At 45.3% G+C, this 21,444-nt stretch overlaps 1 protein-coding gene across 6 annotated transcripts in view; it reads left to right on the plus strand.

The window, feature by feature from the left end:
• Positions 1-21,444, plus strand: part of ADAMTS9 (ADAM metallopeptidase with thrombospondin type 1 motif 9) — a 66,550-nt gene that overhangs the window by 14,830 nt on the left and 30,276 nt on the right. For 5 of the 6 annotated variants that reach the window (XR_014934590.1, XR_001557997.3, XR_014934591.1 and 2 more), the window contains 20 exons: positions 240-280; positions 386-491; positions 2,128-2,274; positions 3,123-3,264; positions 3,547-3,654; positions 7,938-8,083; positions 11,194-11,375; positions 11,476-11,612; positions 12,053-12,170; positions 12,446-12,541; positions 14,544-14,710; positions 14,819-14,948; positions 15,248-15,374; positions 16,550-16,760; positions 17,469-17,633; positions 18,588-18,752; positions 19,540-19,659; positions 20,285-20,389; positions 20,525-20,692; positions 20,867-21,151. Coding sequence is in view for 3 of the 6 variants with exons in the window: in XM_015875257.3 (XP_015730743.2) it covers positions 240-280; positions 386-491; positions 2,128-2,274; positions 3,123-3,264; positions 3,547-3,654; positions 7,938-8,083; positions 11,194-11,375; positions 11,476-11,612; positions 12,053-12,170; positions 12,446-12,541; positions 14,544-14,710; positions 14,819-14,948; positions 15,248-15,374; positions 16,550-16,760; positions 17,469-17,633; positions 18,588-18,752; positions 19,540-19,659; positions 20,285-20,389; positions 20,525-20,692; positions 20,867-21,151 (2,866 nt within the window). In the remaining 3 variants the exon portion in view is untranslated. The remainder of the gene's footprint in view (positions 1-239; positions 281-385; positions 492-2,127; positions 2,275-3,122; positions 3,265-3,546; positions 3,655-7,937; positions 8,084-11,193; positions 11,376-11,475; positions 11,613-12,052; positions 12,171-12,445; positions 12,542-14,543; positions 14,711-14,818; positions 14,949-15,247; positions 15,375-16,549; positions 16,761-17,468; positions 17,634-18,587; positions 18,753-19,539; positions 19,660-20,284; positions 20,390-20,524; positions 20,693-20,866; positions 21,152-21,444) is intronic. The other variant, XM_015875258.3, reaches the window with a different exon arrangement.

The raw sequence follows: 21,444 nt of genomic DNA on the forward strand, positions 1-21,444 counted from the left end.
CACCATGGTGATGGATGATAAGTTCAGGGCTGCCCAGGATCTGACCAAGTTTCAGTGTGTGGTGCAACCCTCTGGCTGGGAGGGAGCTGGTTCTGATTCCTGCTGGATGATATGACAAAACAGCATGAGGAGGTTTGGTGGATGACCAAGAAGTTCTTATGAATGTTTTTATTATTGTCCTTGTACTTAAACTCACTGCTGCATTGAAAATTAATGTGTCAGGTCTCTTCTGCTTTCAGACAGGATATATGCAGAGCGCATGACAAGTGTGATACTCTGGGTAAGGAAAACCTTTTCTTTGTAATTTAAAAACAGTGTTAGTTGCCTGTGCTGAACTGTGGGCAATGCTTCTTTTTCTATTGTAAATATCTCTGTTCTCTCCTAGGTCTGGCAGAGCTGGGTACTGTCTGTGACCCCTACAGGAGCTGCTCAATTAGCGAAGATAACGGACTGAGTACTGCTTTCACAATAGCACATGAACTTGGCCATGTGTATGTTTTATGTAAATACATTTACATCTAAATAGCTTGAGATTTATGTTAGCTGAGGCTTGCCAGCCAGGCTAGGACTTGGTACCCACTGAGCCTAATTATTTGAGAGGAGATAAATATACTTGGGTACAAGGTGTACTGCCCAGGAAGATTAAGCTGTGATGTGACTTGGAAGCAGTGGAGTGCTACAGAGTTTATCTGAGAGCTGCAAAACCAATAGATTCATGTTTTGCGAGGGAGGTTTGACAGTATCCCACAAAACACTTAGGCAGGGTAGGAGAGCTAATAAAATATCTTATGTTGTTTCTACATGCAAATGTCAGTAGGAACAACTTCAGCAGCCATAGTGTCTCAGCCATGAGAACAAGCTGGATTTTCGTCCAAGACTGGGAGATGCTGAGAGCCTTGGGGAGGACCCATGTGAGGGATGTGAGCATTGCACAGCAGCTATGCAAAAGGAGGGATTTACCCAGGACATCTGGCAGCTGGTTGGGATGAATAAATGAGCCTGACCCACCTGCTGAGCCATTTCACCGTGGCCTTGTTGGGCATTTGGTTCAGTCCAAAGTGACCTCATGCTCCGTTTGCAGTGGGAGCCTGTAGGTGTGGGATGGATGAGTACTCAGGAACAGATCACTCATTGTTTTACACTCCCTGTTTCTGCATGGAGGGCTGGTTCAGGTGTTCTATTTTTAACATCAGTAATATTTATTTAAATGCTATTTCCTGACAGAGTTCCCCAAGGTTTTGCTTTCCTCACACCTCAGTTGTGGTTAATTCCCTCACTTTTGTTGCCCCAGTGCTGCTGAGGAGTTTGCGGCGCTCCCAAGCAGGAAATGCCTCTGCTCTTTTGCAGGGAGCTGAGGCAAGGTGGTTCACTGGAGGTGATCTTAATGGGATATAAACTCCCCGGCCTTCAGGCACAGGATCACAGTGGGTCATTTCCCCTTTTCTACTTCAAACAGCAAAGCGCTTTAAGCCGTTCCGTCTCCGTCTCATATTTGCCACATTCTTCAAAACATCATGTGCTGCAAACTTCACGTGGGTTCATGCTGATATTGATGTTTGATGGCATTTTGTAAACCTGCCACATCAAGTGTAGGAGCCAAGTCTGTCCCCATTGCAGCCCATTTCACAGCCTGCATAGGGTGCTGCCCATGTACACAAGGGACTTTGGGCTCAGGTTGCCAGTAGGCTTGAATCATCCCTCTCCTTTGGGGACTTACTCATGGCTTTTTGGCTCAGTTTCAGGGAACTTGCCATTTTTGTGAAGGTGGAGACAGGCATTTGCCTGCAGGATCTGAACCATCAGCTAGAAAGGAAACCACAGCTGCAGCTGTGTTACTCTGAGCTCCCAAAGGACTTGCCTTGTTGAACATGGGCAGTGGAGAGCTTAGCGGGGTGCTGCAGACCAGTGCTAGGAACACAAGTGTTCTGAAAGCATTTCAGTTGTGCTTGTTGATGCTTATGAATATGTGAATGGTAATGCTTTTATTCTGTAATACATATTTGCAGGGGTTCTATGAAAATGTGATGGGTTTATTTTTACTTAGTTCATACTATTGCTCTTTCTATGCTGTATACTTGCTTGTCATCATTTATTCAACTGAATTTATCCCTGTTGTGTATCTCTTAGGTTTAATATGCCACATGATGATAATCATAAGTGCAAAGAAGATGGAGGTAAAAATCAACAGCATGTCATGGCACCAACATTGAACTTCTACACCAATCCATGGATGTGGTCAAAATGCAGTAGGAAATACATCACTGAGTTTCTGGAGTAAGGCTTCCCAGATGTTTTTTGGGCTGTTTTTTGTGTGCCTGTATCCCATGGGGTTCTCCAGTTAATGTGAAATCCTGGTGTGCAGCGTTTGGAGGAAATAAGAGGGATTTGTGTGTGCACACATCCTTTACATAGAACAGGAATGCAGCCCTGGCATCCAGTCCCTGCCAGTTCAGCCTCGTGATAAGCTGGCAAGGACTGGCCTGTCTAAGGGGAGGAATAAGGCTTCCCCCATGGATGTTGCTTTTAAGGAATGTGTGTTCTCCTCTAACCTGAAGAGTGAGTTTTCCAAGCCCTGTGGCCTAGATACAGAAACACATTTCAGGAGGCAGATTGAATCTGCCTTTCTGCTCCACAGGTCAAGATAAAGCCCTGGCACTAGTCCATTGTGGAGACACTGTTGAAGGAGCCCTCAGGTCAGCTTGATGCACAGTGATCACCCACTTTGCCATGATGCCTTCCCATGAGCTGTGATGGGAAGCAGAACAAGAACCACAGTGGTGCCATGGCAGAACCAAAGGCTCAATCCTTTGGGTGCTAATCAATTATTTTTGTTCTAAATGTCTTCTAAAGCTCACTCAGAAATGAAATGCATGTGGTACGTGCTCAGACATGCTTTTGTGAGGGTAGCTGGCTGTACTGTGGTGGAAAGTTGTTTAGCACAGCATGAAGAGAGGATGGTGAATGGGGAAGCAGCTTCTTACGCTCCTATGCTGGAGCCTGCAAAAGCTGTTAAACTTGGGAAGTCTGGTGCCCATCTGCCCTGAGGCCAGATCAGATAAACACCAATGGATTGTAGTCTCATCACCTCCTGTTTAATGCTGTTTTTCTGCTCTGTGTTACAGCACTGGCTATGGGGAATGCCTGCTTGATGAACCTTCATCAAGAACTTACACTTTGCCTCAGCAGCTCCCGGGGCTCATTTATGACGTCAATAAACAATGTGAGTTAATTTTTGGACCTGGATCCCAAGTGTGCCCATATATGGTAAGTGCAGTTCCACACTTTAGTCTTTCTGGTGTTGCCAGAGCATAGTAAATCTGCCCAGGGTTGGGTGAGGAGGGCAATGGATCGGTGTCAAGGCTGCTCCCACTAGCTGGTCCTTGGTTTTCCTGGCTGCAGAGATGGGGCAAGCCATGAAGTTACTGTCAAGCTTGTGATTTAATGATGGATCCTAGGGGGATAATTTCACAAAGGGTCATCTATCCTGTAGGGCACATGGCATGTAAGAAGAATCTATTCATATTTTGATGTTTCCAATATCTTAAGCAGATGCAGTGTCGGCGACTTTGGTGTATTAACATTGATGGTGCACACAAGGGATGTCGTACCCAGCACACGCCTTGGGCTGATGGGACAGAGTGTGAACCTGGAAAGGTCTGTAACACCTGGTGGTTTGTTCCCTGTAGTGCATTTCCTGTGGGTCAGGCTATAATTGTATCAATCCAAATCATCCAATCCCTGTGGCCAGTTGTATGGAGTTGTTAACTCCATCCCAGTAACGTGACTAAAATGCACTGCACGGCATAACTTTGTTTAAAGCAGGTATTCTTTTTGGAATGCTGATTTTTTAAATTTATGCCCTCGAGTGAACTCCTGAGCAAAACTTCTGCAAAGTTTCCCAATGCTTTTATTAGAAATTTCCTATGTGATGTGAGTAATTAGTAATTTTGCTTAACATAAATTTGCCAACTGGCTTCTCAACTTGGCAGCTTCAGAGTAAAATATAGAACTGGTTGACATTTTCTTTATGGAACAGTTCTGGCAATAATTCATAGTAACTTTCAATTTCCATGCATGCTGTTAGCTTCCAAGTAGCATTGTGGTTTCTACTATGAGTATTTAGTTTTCAGTTATCCGGATCTCAAGAAAAATAGTTGGGAAAGAATTATTACTTTTTATTGAGATACCTACACTTATTGAAGAGAAACTCTTAGCTGGTTTCCCTCATTTTTGTCTGTAGAAAAGGTTTCTCCATCCAGCTGTAATATCAAGTGTGCCATTACTCTAAAAGAATGCCTTAAAAATTTGCTTTTCTGACTATTAATGATAAAGAGTTGAAGTTTTCATTGCATAGAAAGACTCAACATCTTAATTCATAGTCCTTGCAATGTATTTTCATTAAAATGTATGGATGCTATCTTAGATATAATTTCCTATATAAGCTGTGGATCTGAAAAGTCATTCGTTCAACCAACTTGACTGATCTCATTCAAGACAATGGGCAAAATGTATCTATCTGCATTCCTTTCTCATGGAAAAGAGCAGTCAGTAGGACTGATTTTGTTGCTGTGGTTGTGCATTAGGGATCTGGCTGGAAATCCTACTCCTGTGTTATTCTTTGGAGCCAGTGGCTCAGCCATATTTAATGCTTTCATGTAAAATCTCCCCTATTTTAAAAATCAGGGTCAACTTTTGTTATCCCAGGAGTTCCTCTGACTTTTTGTGTCCCTTCACTTCCTGAGAAGACCTTGTGTCTCAACTGTGTGTGAGGTTGGGCTCCTTTTACCTCTGAAATCTCAGAAATAACCATTTTGTTTTGATATTCCAAAAACTGAGCTGCAGTCTAGTTCAGACGAGCCTTCAATTACCTTCAGAGATGGCCCAGTGTGATGTTCAAACATCTGCACTTGCACGCATTTAGTGTGTGTTAGCTGGGGGGCTGAGTGCGTTTGCGTGGATCTTAAAGCCTATGCAATGGAAAACATTTTACTCCACAAATTTAGCCAATCTGACAAGGCTGGGCAAATTTAGACAAACGTGACCTGAGCTTCTTAACCGAGAACTGAAGGAAAAACAACACAATCCAATCATGCCTAGGCCTTTGAATATACTTTCAATAAAAGGGCTTTATGAAGTAATTCTTGTATCTCTGTGTTGATCTAATTCAAGCTTAAGGTTTGAATCATCATAAACTCCCTCCTCATAAGTGTTTTCTTGGGCTTGTGAAATGCTGAGGTGCGAGTCTGGAGTGCTTTTCTTTGGAATAAATCACTATTTTGGTACTCTGCTGTGGCCAGGAGCCCCATCAAACTTCTGCTTGCTGACTAATGCCTTGCCTCAAGCCTACATGTTTAAAGTCCACAATAAGTGGGTTGGCAGATGGAGAAAATACCATGCCTTTTTTTATGGAGATATCTTTGGAAATGAGGGAGCCTGAATAGCTAAGACAAATCTAGCAAAAATAGCTGGCATGGAGATTTAATCAGGCTCTCAATTTATTCTTCAATCAGGAGTACTAAAACAACACAGGAGCATTAGCTTATGCATATTTTGCATGTGAGGATACTGAATGTGATACTGCTAACCCAAGCAACGAGCTCAGCCCAGAGTTTGGATGAATACTAGTCACGATATTTTACAGTGTTTCACAGCACCGATGCATTACGGGTTTGAAATTAATTACTGTGCCACCAAGAAAGAAAACAAAGAGGGTAGTAAACTTGGACCTCTGTCTCTTGTGGGTTTTGGGGTTGTTTGAGGATTGGTAAAAGAAGAGTAGAGGGAGGGTAATCATTTCTGTCTCCTGCCTTATGGGCAGCAGGTAGCGTATCTGTTATGCTTCACAGCACTTGTCTGCCCCCTGCTAATCTATTCAGCCAGAGTCAGCCCATGGATGGGAGCCGGATTTGGTGAATTATCTAGGACTCCTGCGACAAGACAAAGGAAAGGAAAGTCTGTTATAGTGTCTCCTGTCCCTGCCATTGCACTCCTGTTCAACTTTGTGTCCATTTAAATTATTTTGAACTTGCTCCAGACAAAAACTCTTTTATTCCCTTCATTGTCTGATCTGTAAGCTCATAGGAGAGAGAGCCCTAGCAGACTTTTTAGTTTTCTGTTGTAATTCAACATAGAAATTATTTTTGAAATACAAAAGGCACGAAGGCTGCACAGCCAGACTATTCACAGCGTGGTTCCAAGAAACACCATTGCGTTTCCATAAGATAATCTTGCTGCTTATTTAAAACAGCTGCTCTTTTTCTTTCTTTTCTTTTTTTTCTTTTTTAACACCCTTGATTTGCTATCAATTCCAAACTCCTGGTTTTGAATAGAATCAAGAGATGTAGGTGATTTCCTGGTTAATTCTCAATCATGGGATGGGAAACGTATAGGTCATATCACAGTTCAATAGCTGTGTGCATTCACTAGTTAGCTATTTGGTCATCTCTGGGTCAGTGGTGCCAAGCATGACTGTGGTTATATATTTAGCTGTGAGCATCAATGTGTCTGCAAGAAGTTCTTCTCTGGGACAGCACTGCTGTATTTATATCATGTGTTTCTGTATGCTGATGATAGCTCTTAGATCTTTTTGGGACTGATATGGGGGTCCCCATCTGCATTTCTCAGCCCTTTAAATCTGCTGTTTCCCAGATAGGTTTCCCTGAAGTGCTTTGTAAGTCTAAAAGAAGAGGGTGGGCTCATGGTGGAACCTTTTGGTATTAGTGAAGGGGCTGGAAAAATGCAGCATGTTTGTAAAGGTGACCCAATTACCATAAAGATTGTCAGGTGTTTCAGAGCCTGAGCAGATTCTGGTGGGAGGAACTAAAGCATGGATATGTTTTAGTGATGCATCTATGCGTTTTCTCCTTTGACTCTCTAACCTAATCTAATTTGGGAGCAATCAGCAGTGTTTGAGCTTCATGTAATTGCAAAAATTTGGGCATCTGTTATCAGGTTAGTGTATCTCTGGGAGTGAATCTGCATTAGCAAGAACAGCTTAGTGAGAGTGGAACCCCATTCTTCCATCCATCCATTTTGCTCAGTGGGGCCAGAACGTGTCTCTGCCCTAAGCTATCCCTGTTTGTGCAGTTGTGCTAGCAGACACACTCCAAGGAGACACCATTTATAATATGCAAACCAGGGACAGGGACTTGCTGGGATAATTTAAACCAGTTTCACAAATGAAAGAAAACAACAATTAGAGCTGGAAAACACAAGTGCAGAGCAGGCCTTGGCAAGTCCCAGGTTATGGCTGAATAAAAAAAAATAAAATATATATATATATATATAATAAAAATATATATATATATATATATATATATACTTTGGATTGAGGAACTCATTTTTTCTTTCTTAATTTGCCCTTTGGATTGGGAAGCTTCCTTTCCCTCCTCTGTCCTGGGCTGTGCACAGCTGTGGGGAGGTTTGTGTTTTCTCTGTTATTTCCCTTTTGTCTGTCTCCTCTTCTGACACTTTGTGGTTCCTGCTGCTCTCCAGGAAATCGGATAAGCAGCTTTTCCAAAGCGCTGTGAGCGCTGCTGTGCTGTTCGGCACCAGCAAGCAGGGAATCTTTGGTAGATGTTATTATCCTCAGTCCCCTTCCCGTAAATCACTGCCGTGGGCTCTGTCTTTGCTTCTCTGTTGGTTTTTGTTTTATCAAAATGATAATAAAAATAAGTCCAAGTTTGCTTTTTCATTGTGAAGTAGTTCCTGCATTTTGAATCTTGGGCTGTTGCTGGCATTCCCTGTCCTGGAAGCATTCAAAGCCAGGCTGGATGGGACTTTGAGCAACCGGCTCTAAAGGAAGGCATCCCTGCCTATAGCAGGGGGGTTGGAACTAGATGATCTTAAAAATCCCTTCCAACCCAAACCATTCTGTGACTCTATGATTTGATTCGTAATGGCAAAGCCATGCAAAAGTTGCCCATCTCTACCCGCAGCACTGCCGTTTTGGGATGTGTGTGCCCAAGGAGCGCGAGGCACCGGTGGTGGATGGAGCCTGGGGTACCTGGAGCCCTTTTGGGACGTGCTCAAGAACTTGTGGAGGCGGAATCAAGACAGCCATCAGGGAGTGCAACCGGCCTGAGTAAGTGCCTGGATGTGGGGGTAAGGCTGAGTCATGGGTAAAGTGCACCAAGATGGGAGAGGGGCAAGGAAAGAGCTGTCACGTCTGCATTAATTTATTGCCTCCTGTTTTCCCACTTAATCCTGATGGTGTTTTTCTTGCCCTAATGATCAGAGGAGTCTAGGAGCAAGATGGGCTGTGTTTTTTATCCATTTTTCACCATTTTGGCCCTACTCCGACTGCTTTTCCAGCTGTTCCTACAAGCCAGACCCTTTCTCATCCTTTCTACTATCCTATTCCTGCTCTGGCTGGTTTTGCAGCTTTTGGCTACATTTGCAGCTGATCCTTTATCTTTGTATGTTTCAGCTGGAGCAGACTAGCAAAATCTTTGTAGAAATCTGTGCCCTATTAGAAAGTGATACTGAAAAATGTTTGTCATCAGCCTGAATTGCTAAATCCTGACCCATATGGAATGGCAGGGAATTTGGCTGTGGGCTTCAAGGAAAAGAATGCATGGTCTGAAATATTAATAATTGGTTGAGCAACTGGTATGAAAGCAGAGTGTTTGCACAAACTGTGAGCTGTGCTGGTTGCTGTTTAACTGCATCCTTTTGGCCCCAAGAACAAGAAGGCATGGGCACAGCACTTCCCAGGCTCTTATAAGGGACACACAGCGAGGTGATGAAGAGCAGATGGGTCTGGCTAGAGGAAGGTACTTAAAAATGCCAACCAGGTTTGTTATGTCTCACCTTTGGTATCAGGCAGCTTAATGCCAAGGGAATTGCCATTACTGATGTAACAGCTTCTGCATCCCTCTTTGAAACCTGCTGCAAGCCTTTGGGGCCAGCCATGGGGAGGGCTGGTGGGAGAAAGGAGAGCTCATGCTTGCAGAGGCGGAGTGGCAGGAGGGCTGGCTGAGCTCAAGCACTGAAAAGGAAGAGAAGGGGTGAGGCCAAGGGAGATGGACTCCAGTCTCTTAATTAAAGTGATGCTAAGAAATGCACGAGCATGAAGGAGTGCTCATCATGCTGTGCTGAGTCAGCACATGCCATGCAGTCTTCCAGTAGCCATGGAAACACAAAATAAGTACCTTTCCATGCACAAGAAAAGTTATGTGGCCAAACATTTGGATGCTGTCAGTGGGGACATGTTCTTGGTTTCTGGAGCAGCATCCATTTGGACTGATAACTTTCCTGCTGGAAAATCACCTTTAACCTAGAGGCTAACAGAGGGATTTTAAAATTCCATTTGTCTTGTTGCTCCATCAACCACAACACTGTGCACACAGCTTTGTGCCAAACCTGTTGCATTGTCCCTGTAGTCTGGCACCGTAGTGTGCACTCCCACCACATGCCCTTCCCTTAACATGGGCTGCTGGGGTGATGCAAGTGAATGAAGGAGGAATAAAACATGGAGAGGTGCTGCTGGGTGCTCTCACTGCCTCCCTTGTTTTTCAAAGAACTTCAGAAGTATACATCTTTCTTTTTTCCTGCTCTGTTGACGGCAGCAAAAACAACCTGGATTAAGATCTGAAATGGTTTTCAAGTCTTTTACATTCAAAGGTATATATTCTGGCTGCTCTAGGACCTGGGGTGATATCTTGCATGCCAATAAGATACTACACTGATATTATGGCAGTCAAAAATGAGCCCCTATGCCAAGATACTGAAGAAAAGGCTGCAGCTCCTGACTCAGTCTGTACCCCGCTCTTGCACCCATACTGAAGGGCACTTTGCAGTCATGTAAGGAAACTCTGAGCACTTGAAAAGGAAGCAGGCTGGGTATGGGCTTAAGGAGTCCATTAACTCACCAGAACAGGTCTGTCCCACCTGGGCTGCCCCTGGGAACTCAGGACCAGGTGGCCCTAGAAGAGCTGCTAGCTGCAGCATGGCATGTAGAGCAAGGCATAGTTGCAGTATTACAAGAGAAAGGGAGTTTGTCATGAGATATTGGTGTCAGGAGCCCTGAATGTGGGGATGCTTCTCTGCATGGGTGAGTGCTCTGTGTGAACATTAGTCTGATCATGTCTGCATGTTGGTCCTTCCAAGGGATCCACGTGTGCTGGGAGCTGTGTTGGACATGTGTATGCATTCAGGCCCCGGGGCTCCCTAGGTTGCTGTTAAGGAGATTTCCAGCTTGAAAGCAGATGTTTGTGAGAGGGGAGCAATGTTACAATGGTCCATGCCATCCATTAGCTGATAAAATAGATGATTCTGAGATGAGCCAAACTGAGGCCAGAACAAGGAGGTTCTTATGTGTGTATTGCTCCTTCCCATCTCTGTGGTATATTGTTGATGATTATTCATAGAAATACCACACAATGCTGAAGAATGTAGTATTATTTCTTCACGACACTGGAGATCAGTGTTCTATGAGGCTGATTTATTTCTGAGGGGCAGTTCTTTGTTTACTCAGCCTCTGTGGAGAGCAACACTGGTTTACAAACACCCAAAAATTGTTAGAGTGGTTTGGGGTTATTTTGAAATGTGGTGTTCCAGCCCTCAACGATGAAGAGATTGCATAATGTAAGAGCTTTGTCAGATTGCAACTGTTCTACTGCAGTATAAATGTTCTCAAAGCAAAAATGATCTTTCCCCATGCATGCTTCTGGCTCCCTGAGGTCTGGAGTGTGCTGCTGCTAGTACATTTCCCTATGTGCTGTACCCTGAGATGTTCAGGATGTCCCTTTGTGGCCAGAAATTCTGCTACTTGAGTCACAAGTAGAAAGAAGAACTGTTATTTGTGGGAGAAAAGACACTGCTGAGCTGATGCGTCTGCACCTAAGAATGCTGAAAAGCTGACATCAGTTGTAGGAGATTGTTAGCAGAATGTGAGGATTTCCTGTCTCTGTTCAGCTAAGAAACATCAAATCTGTGGGATCAGTGGGGTGTCATGGAGGGGTGGACCCACATTACGGGAATAGAACCATTAAAGTTGGAAAAGGCCATTAAGATAATCCAGTCCAACCATCAATCCATCCCCACCATGCCCACTAACCCATGACCCTAAGTGTGAAGCTGAATTCCCTGTCAAGGAAGATGTTCTGTCTTCTCCAGCTTCAGCTGTATTAATCACAGGGCAAATACTCCCTTTGTTCAAACCTTTCACAGCTTCTTTCTTTGTTCCTGCAGACCTAAAAATGGTGGGAAATACTGTGTGGGACGTCGAATGAAATTTAAATCCTGCAACACTGAACCGTGCTCGAAGCTGAAGAAGGATTTCCGGGATGAACAGTGTGCCGACTTTGATGGGAAGCACTTCAACATCAACGGGCTGCCCACAAACGTGCGCTGGGTGCCCAAGTACAGTGGCAGTAAGTGCTGGGGACACGGTGCCTTCTTCTGGGGGCTTACTGGGCAGTGGCATTTGGGTAACAATTTGGGTAACACACTCCTGGTCTTCTCTCTCCCCAGTCCTGATGAAGGATCGCTGCAAGCTGTTCTGCCGCGTGGCAGGGAATACCGCTTACTACCAGCTGCGGGACCGTGTCATTGATGGGACCCCCTGTGGCCCTGATACCAATGACATCTGCGTGCAGGGCCTGTGCAGGGTAATTATTTTCCCTTCTCTTTTATAAGAATGGATTCCATATCATGTGTTTCTCCTTGGATACAACCAACTCAAGAAGTTTGCTTCAGCTCAGGCACTGCCTGGCAAAGGTAGCAGTCATAGAAAGAATGCAGAAGACCATTAAGATCATCTAGTCCAACCATCGACCCATCCCCACCATGCCCACTAACCATGTATTTCAATGCTACATCTACCCTTTTCTTGAAAACCTCCAGGGACAGTAGTGGTCCTGAATCTTGCTTTTTGTTTGCAATTGGTGTGGGATAGCCATGCTGTAAATCAGCACAAAAATGTGGGGAAGTGATTTGTCTCATGGCAGCCTCTTCCACACAAAGCTTTTGTGGGGCTTAATTTGGAGATTTGTAAATGCTGTTCTAGTTTGCGTTTGCTCCATCTTGTTTTTCAATTTTTCTCTTAAAGCAAGCTGGATGCGATCATGTGCTGAATTCAAAAGCAAGAAGAGATAAATGTGGTGTTTGTGGTGGGGATAATTCTTCGTGCAAAACTGTTGCGGGCACATTTAACACGGTGCATTACGGTAAGAATCTGTTGCTAAAAACTTTATCGTGAAAAATACAGGTCTATAAAGGATCTATAAAGGCCTTTACCACACTTAATCTACAAAAACACTGATACAAAATGTGAAATCCTTCTAGCTATAGGATATACCAGGTTATAACTATTTATGCTATCCCTAAATGAAGAGTATTGGATTGTGTAATGTGAGGTAATTTTGCTCATCTCCCTTCCCCCCATAAAAAGCAAATGAAACATCTGTGTAATAGCCTTGACTTTGCATTAAATCTGTTCTAGGCTATAATGTTGTGGTCCGCATTCCAGCTGGTGCAACAAATATTGATGTGCGTCAGCACAGTTACTCAGGGAAACCAGAGGATGACAACTACCTGGGTGAGTTGCAGTGCAGTTTTCAGTCCTGGATGCAGCTGTTTTCTGGTTGCGTGGATAAGTCTGGTTGCCCCTTGTTAAGGGAGGTGAAGAATACACCAGAGGGGGAGGTGTTTTCTTGTTTAGAATATATCCTGTATATCTACCAAGGTTGGTCACCTTTATTTTGCTCCTTCTCTTTGTTCATGCCATCCTCGAGGCAAACTTTGGGAGGCTTACATGATGAGAAGTGTGCCCTCAGGGTCATGTCTGGGTATTATTCACCATGCTGAGCAAAAACACATACTGAGGTCTGCACTCAGTATAAATGTATATGCCAGGGAAGGGCTGGGCTGGAGGTTCATAGCCTCCTGGGAGGTGAAGAAACTTGCTTCTTTGTCTCACTTTGGAAACAAATAGAGGAGACCATGGTTCACTAAAGGGAAGCGATACTGGCAGTTTTAGTTGTCTCTCTGAAAAGCTGAAAGTCCACATTTCCAGACCCTTCATAGAGGCAAAAACCCAAGTGGGTCCTCTTGGCCCTGCACAGCCCTTGTTTTCACAGCAGTGCAGTGAAGTGGATGCACATCAGTACCAACAAAATCCCACAGCAATGCAATATCTTTTATATATCTTTTGTCCTGAGAGAGGAAGAGAGGGTTCCTTATTTCTCTTTTTTAGAAAAACAGTCAGATTCATTGAAAGGTTTGGGCTGGAAGAGACCTTTAAGATCACCAACTTCCAGGCCACCTGCTATGGGCAGGGACACCTTCCGTTAGACCAGGTTGCATGGAGCCCAGTCCAGCCTGGCCTTGCACACTTCCCAAGTGGTGCCTATTCAAAGTGGTTCACTCCAAAATGAGCCCTAAAGAGCTTCTCAGTTCATCTTGGGGGACCCTTTAATTTTCTTGGGAAGCAATGAAGTCAAATCTTCTTTAATGCTGCTTTAATATTGCTGGGAGAGCATCTCTTCACATTAGGCCTGAAGAGAAGCAAATGAGAAGTGTGCATTTGTCCACTTATTTTGCAGCTCATTGAGTGTGAAATCTTGGGCCCTCTGTACTGTGAAACTTGCAGTTCCTTAACAATTTAGGAGGAATTTGATGTTGTCATCAAGTCCAAGACACGCATCTACTGTTGTAGGAAGATACAGTAAACAGGGAGGAGTCCTTTAATGAGTTTTACTGCTGCCAAATGACATTAAAGCCTCCACAGTATGGAATTTTGTTGAGCATAGAGTTTGCTTTTTGAGCTTTTATCCACCTATAACTGTACACAACCACCAGTGTTTTGCTTCATTATCTCTCCTCATTTGGTGTAAAAACCTTCCCTTTGGTGTTTTGGTGTTAAGTTTGGATTGTTTTTCCGTACAGAGGCTTTGTAGTAACGTAGCTGTGATGGGTGAAATGGTGGGGAAACTAACTTAGGAAATTAGCTACATAATCGCATTAGTGTGAAGTTGTGCAGCAGACTGCTGTTTTCAGGAAACCATTCCTTTTATAAAGCAGTTAGGCTTTAAGCCTTCAGTGCTTTCACATACCTTAAGATTTGGAATAATAAAAAAGTAAACAGGGAGGAGGGTGAAGGAGGTGCTGACCAAACTCCCCGCAATTATCCACCAAAAAAAACAAAGTTTGGGCAATTAGGGCAGAGAAATTTATCTTAAGAACACACCTGGAAACAACATGCAAGTCACCCTATCTGCAACAACTAACACAAATACTTGGGCAGAATGGCTTTGTATCACACTGCCTGCAGCAGCCTGCCCCTAGGTTATGGGGAAGCTGTTTGGGAACAACTTCAGGCATTCAGGCTTCACTTTAGTGTGGTTTACAAAGGAAAAAGGGATAAGAGCCATGTCTGTAAAATCTCTGCTGCTCTCTTTCCACCCTTTCTGCCTGAGAGTGCCAGTCAGCTTTGCTTCCCCACACAGTGAAGGGAGCACTGATTGAGCACATGACCCACATAATTATGTACACCTGAGTTAATTCTGCATCTTTAGTTCTTGTTTTTTGCACCTATGCAGCCTTATCTAACAGTCAAGGAGACTTTATATTAAATGGAGACTTTGTCGTCAGTATGTTTAAAAGGGAAATCAAAGTTGGGAATGCTGTGATTGAATACAGCGGATCGGATAATGCTATCGAAAGGATTAATTCTACAGATCGGATTGAGCAAGAAATAACACTTCAGGTGAAGTATTTGTGTGTGTGTGGAAAAACCTGCCAAGTGTTACTGGGCTGGAAACAACCGGAGGCAAAGTCTGTTAGTTTACTCCACTTTATCCTTCTTTTCTCCTAGGTTTTATCAGTGGGCAATTTGTACAATCCTGACGTTCGTTACACTTTTAATATCCCCATTGAAGACAAACCTCAGCAGTTTTATTGGAATGCCTATGGCCCCTGGCAGCCCTGTAGTAAGCTCTGCCAAGGTAAGTGCTCAGGAAGCCATTACAGGGTTCACCTGGGATCTCAGCAATGTTTGCAAATTCTTTTCTATGTGCTTTCTTGGAGACTTTTGCATTATGGGCTTGTTTCCCTGCCTGCAGCAGGAGATAGATAACCTGTGATGCCCCGCTTGCAAGGTGTAAAACTGCAGTGGTGCTTTTCAGCTGCAAAGCAGGGAACCTTTGTAGCCCATCTCTGAAATACTACTACTAAGGGAAGAGGAGAAATAACTGATTTAATTGCTGTCCTGTATGTGTCAAGTCTGTGTTTTCTTTCTGTGTAGGAGAAAGAAAAAGGAAGCCTGTGTGTACGAGGGAGTCAGACCAACTCACGGTGTCAGACCAAAGGTGTGATCGGATTCCCCAACCTGACCCTATAATGGAGCCTTGTGGCACGGAGTGCGAATTAAGGTGTGCTCTGATTACTCATGTATATGCATAGCATTTATTGTTTACTCCTCTTTCACTCCTGGCTGTCACCCCTTTTCTCAGCAGCCTGTGTTAGGTTTAATAAAAACAAACAAAAAGAGGGATTAACCATTGTCTCTCTGTCACCCAAGAGTTGTTGATGTCAGCCAGCTGTGTTTTGGGAGGCACATTTCTGCATTTTCAAGTTTGCTATGTTGGATTCAATTAGTGCTAACTATTACAACAAATGCTTGATGTTTCATTCTGCCTGGATAGAAATACAGACTGTAGGATGGTGTTGGGCAAAGAAGGGGGGAAAAAACCACATGTGCTCAAAACAAAGAGTCGCTAAGGCTTGGATTTATCATTTGCTTAAAGTGAGGAATGGACTGAAGTGTAGAGTGAGTCTGGGGCTGTCCCCAGTCAACTGCCAGAGAGCTGGAATCGATGGAGTGTGCCCTAAGTGATCGCAACCCATTTTCCTTTAAGCAGCAATCTGGTTTTATTTCAAGAGCATAAAACATGGTGACAATAACCAGCTGCTGGCAAAGCAGTTTGGATTACTGGGTTTTTGGAGGGGTTTCTTTTGGTTTGTTAAATCTGGGGTGTAAACAGCCACTACAGGGCTGCTGTGGGACAAGTTGTTGAGGTAACAGCTGTCACCATTGCAACAGGTTGGAAACCTGAGAAGGGGAAATGCCCAAGTTTTGGAAAGCAGTCAGAGACACGGGGGCTTCTGTAGTTCAGGAACTATTGACTCCATATCCCCTTGATCTTATTCTTCTCCTAGCCTTGCTGCAGTTTGCTCTCTGAGCATAGGAGCAGTGCTGTGTACTTGCTGCTCAGGTGGCTCTCCTGTAGTGGACCATAGGGCAGAAAGACCCCAATGCTCCACTCTGTGCTTGGCTTTGTATCCTGAGTGTTCTCCTGTTGCCACATCACCTTTACTTCCCATCAGGAGGAACACGAGGCTGTTCCTTCCCTCCCAAAAGCAAAGCCAGAGCTGACTGCCCAGTACTTCCCAATTGCTTGGAAACCACCAGGAAGGATCAAAATTTCCCATTCAAGAATGTATATTTTAATGTCAGACACCCCAAAGCCATGTTATCTGCCATGTCCCAGAGCCCCACAGCTGCCATGACATTCTCATAGGTTGTGTCACCAATGTTTGCTTTCAGGTGGCACGTGGCAAGGAGGAGCGAGTGCACAGCCCAGTGTGGGCTGGGATACCGCATGCTGGAGATCTACTGCTCCAAGTACAACAGGTTGGAGGGGAAGACAGAGAAGGTCGATGACCGCTTCTGCAGCAGCCAAACCAAGCCAAGCGCAAGGGAGAAGTGCACAGGAGACTGTAACGTGGGAGGCTGGAGGTACTCTGCCTGGACTGAGGTGAGGGCTGCTGCTGTCACGTCCTCTTTGGGGGCTATTTTGTTTGCAAACAGCGTGTGAAAGTTAGGTGTAGCAACTCAGCTTTCCCTGCTCTTTCTGGAGGACACCGTGGTGCAAATGAGCCCAGTGCTTCCTATTCTCCGCTGCTTTATGCTTTGGAGTATCCTGAGGTCTGTCGTGCTGAGCACCATGGATTGTCCTCTCCCATCAAAGCCATCACACTGCTGGGTGGCGAGGGGACACGGTGCCATCAGCAGAGGACTCCTGAAGTTTGTTTCTTTTATGCTTTTCAGCAGAACGCTGTTGAGTGGCCGAGAATATCCCTGGGTGAAGATGTGGCACTGAGAGAATGATGAGCCTGGGGCTCTCCATGGAGGGCACGGAAGGAGGGGTGGGCTGTTGGAGGGAATTAATCTCTTGTAAAATGAGATCAAGCATCAGCCATTTGGGGGGACTGAAAGGTGACAGTTGTAGAAGTAATAATGGGGTTATAACCCAAGATGGATTTCTGAAACTCGTTGCCATGATATTTTTGTTAAGCTTAGTGAGATTGGATTTTTAGAGGAATATATAAAGTAATAGACTGCTACTTAAAGTACAAACTGTTCTCCCAGAGGTTTCTTGCAGTCTCTTTGTAGTCCTGCCTGTAAGGAGGAAGGAGATATATGGGCATGGAGGACATGTGTGCTTAGTGTCTGCTCTTTGCAGTGCTCCAAGAGCTGTGGTGGGGGCACACGGCGGCGGCGGGCCATGTGTGTGAGCACCTATAATGACGTACTGGATGACAGCAAGTGCAGCCAACAGGAGAAGCTGACAGTGCAGCGCTGCAGTGATTTCCTGTGCCCCCAGTGGAAAACTGGAGACTGGTCTGAGGTAGGGGCTGGCAGGGACGTCCCCTCTCCTGCTGCTGTCCCTATAGTGTTGTGTTCTTTCTGATCTCACAGTCAGTCCTCCCCAATTTTTCCACGCTCAGCCCTGACCCTGTTTTTTTATTACCATTACCTCTTCCACTCCAAATGGTGCCCTTCTTAATGCAACAGAGCCTCATCTTAACAGGCTGCTCCCAACAGCAGCTGGGATGAAGGGAATAGTCTCCAAAGTCAGCTTGTCACCTTTATGTCCGAATAGCTCGTTTCTGTGAATCACGTGTTTTTAGAAAATAATGGAAGAAATTAAATGGGAACAAGGGCTGTTAACTGACCGTTGTTCTCTGCAGATTATGTCTGCTGTCCATGGCAGCAGATAGGATGCTGGATGGGGTGATTGCAGCCCTTTATTATCTGCACTTGGAGTGCAAGCCTCTGGCACCTCGATGCATGCTCCCAGAGAGCTGTGCTGCAGCTTTACCCTGCATCTCACAGCTGACAGGGGCTGCTGGCAGATGCAGCTAGCCCTAGAACCAGGCTATATCTGCCTTGGCGTGGTGGTAAGCTTGGCTCTCCCTGTCTCTTTCTGGCCATCCAGCTTGGCACTCGTGTTTGCTACACTTTTTTCTATGGCTGTTGGCATAATGGAAGAACTATTGTCTGGAATAATAACAATGAAAATAGCCACGAGGCTGTATTATATGTTGGCCAAGTTGCCTCACTAGCAGTATTTAAGCCAAGATCTTCAGTCTGTTCTCTGGGACAGGAGCTGCAAAGAGCTTGTGCTTTGCTCAGAGAGGTGTTGGAAGCCCCATCTCTGGAGACATTCCAGGTCAGGCTGGACCAGTTGCTGATCAGTGTGATCAAATTGTAGTTATCCCTGTTCATTGCAGCAGAGTTGAACTAGATAACCTTTAAGAGTCCCTTCCAACACAATGATTCTCTGCTTTCCCCCTGGCAGTGCCTGGTCACCTGTGGGAAGGGGCACAAGCATCGCCAGACCTGGTGCCAATTTGGGGAAGATCGGCTGAATGACAGGTTTTGTGACCCCGAAACGAAGCCGGAGTCGGTGCAGACGTGCCAGCAGCAGGAGTGTGCAGCATGGCAAGTGGGGCCCTGGGGCCAGGTATGGAAGCCAGTTCATCCCAGCAATGTGTTTGTGGATTGGTTGGCTTGGGTGCACTCTATGGGCAGCAGGAACAGCACCCGCCCTTTGTGCTAAATGTAATGTGGCATACTAAATGGGCCGTGATTGTCAAAAAACGGTTGCCAAGGTTACGCTCCTAAATCCATATTTAGGCACACAAATATGTGGCCTAATTTTCACCAAAAAAAAGAGAAAAAGCTGCTGTCACTCAGTAGCAATTGTTGCTTTCAGTGTTTTCCGCTCTCAGGGTGGGAGGGAGGGGGGGGCGCTGGTGTTTTTCACTGTTCAAATGAGAGTTGCTCATTTCTCCCGCAGAGTTCTGGCATCTTATTTTCCACAAAGCTGTTAGTTCTTAAAAATAAGAATCAGCAGCAAGGCCAGGCGAGTCGTCCCAGCCAGACTAATTGCCCATCGGCAAAAATATCCCTTTAGTGCTTCTGCTACTACATGGTGCTGAGCAACCGGTTTTAAAGGTGTAGCTTCTCCCAGGCTATGATTTACTGTGTGTAAATCATTGAAATGCTCACACCTTCATTACTGAGGACGGTAAGTGAAGCATGTAAGGCTCTGATGGGCTCAGTGAATTAAAACTTTGACCTAATTTAAAGCTGGAAATGTGGGAAATGGAGAGAAAGCAGAAGGGGAAGCTGGGTTTTATAATGCTGCTCATGCTTCATTCCTGGATGTAGGCTGGGCTGATTAATTCTCTCTGACTGAAGCGATCACTCAGACCCAGCACTTCTTTCTCCCATCTGCCCTCTCTCAGTGCACTGTGACCTGTGGCCAAGGCTACCAGATGAGAGCAGTGAAGTGTGTCGTGGGCACCTACATGTCAGTGGTGGACGATAATGAATGCAATGCTGCAACCAAGCCAACAGACACCCAGGTGAATCCTGCTGTTCCCCTCCATCTTAGGCTCTCATTCCCCCTGTCAGTGATAACAGTGTGGGACCTTTCCTCTTAGCATTCTGTCCCTACTGCTAAGGAATCAATGCTCTCCTCAGCTCTTTTGGGTACCAACAGGTCAGGTCTTCACCCAGGGCTGCCCTGGCCTGGCCTGAGAGAATGACAGCGGTTGACTCTGTCTAGTATTGCTGAGTTGTAGCTAAGCTGCTCAGTGGCCCATTTGGGTCATCACCCTCTGGCAGTGAGGGAAGGGAGCGGGTGAGAATCCAAGCTGGGCTGGGGCAGCTCTTGTTGTATGGTTGTTACTTCTGTCACACTGTTTCAATACAGAAGCATTGGCTATGAGAACCCCAGTTTTAGTGTTCCTAATAAGTCAAAGTCCATTGGAGTTCTGCCCATAGGAGGGAACTGATACCAAATTTTGCTGATGCAGCAAGAGCATGCTAGAAGAAAGCCTGCCAGCACACAAGCATGCAGGTCACATTCATGAGGCATTGTGTATCATTAATGTTTGCATTGAAGAGGAGGTGGACTAATTGAAACATCTGCAGATCTTTCATCACTTGCTTTATTTTCTTCTTTTCCCTCATGGGTCTCACATGCAGGACTGTGAAATTGCAGCATGTCCTCCCCATCCAAATAGTCCTGAAGCCAAGAGATCCATATCAGGCGTTCACAGGACGCAGTGGAGATTTGGATCCTGGACACCAGTAAGCACATGCCATAATACTTTCAGGATAATTTTACAGTAGACAGTGTGATGTTTTTAAGTGCATTTGCCCAGCTTTTGTTCTAATATATAACAGGAAAGTTTTCTAGTGCAGTGCTTGGTTGCTCTTTCGTAGTGCTCTGCAACATGTGGGAAGGGGACGCGGATGCGGTACGTCAGCTGTCGGGATGAGCAGGGCTCAGTGGCTGATGAGTCCGCTTGTTTCCACCTGCCGAAACCCTCAGCCACAGAAGTGTGCACCGTGACACCCTGCGGGCAGTGGAAGGCCTTGGAGTGGAGCTCTGTAAGCATCACAGTGCATCCTGCAGGAAAGCCTTGTAGGCATTACTGCTGGAGACACTGCATTAATCTGTTGCCTTTATAAGCAGGAAGGTTTTGAGCAGTGTTTTATATAGTTGTTGGTCTGGTGTGCAAAACTGGGAATGTGACTGTGTCTCCTTTTCCCACTGTAACGCAGTGCTCGGTGACTTGTGGTCAAGGTAAGGCAACGCGGCAAGTGATCTGCATCGATTACAGTGACCAGCTGGTGGACAGGAGCGAGTGCGACCCAGATGACCTCCCTGCCACCGAGCAGGACTGCTCCATGTCTCCTTGTCATCCAAACAGCCACGATTATGGCAGGCCCATCCACCCCTTCCTCTATCCGGACCATCGCCTCAAGCTGCATCCTGGAGGCAGCCCCAACAGAAACCGTGCACATATACCAGGAGGCAATCAGTGGAGAATTGGTCCCTGGGGGGCTGTGAGTGCACTGATTTATTTTTTTTTTCTTATTTCTGATTGTTTCTTCCTAGGCTAATTCAAGCTTTTTTCTTTTTAAATTTCACTACGCAGGGAAGAGAATGACCCTTGTCCCTGCTTTCTGCTCCCTCCTCACTTCATGATCCTTGAGGTCCCTTCCAACCCAAGTCATTCTATGATTCCCCAGGTGCTGCAGTAGGGTGTGGGCATTGCCTCTCATCCCTTTGCACCGTGCATCTCCCTGCAGATAGCATTGTTTTCTACATGCCAAAGGCCAGCCTCTGCTTCTTGGCT

The sequence above is a fragment of the Coturnix japonica genome, chromosome 15, assembly GCF_054131305.1.
Source record: "Coturnix japonica strain WE chromosome 15, WE-NBRP24, whole genome shotgun sequence".
NCBI lineage: Eukaryota > Metazoa > Chordata > Aves > Galliformes > Phasianidae > Coturnix > Coturnix japonica.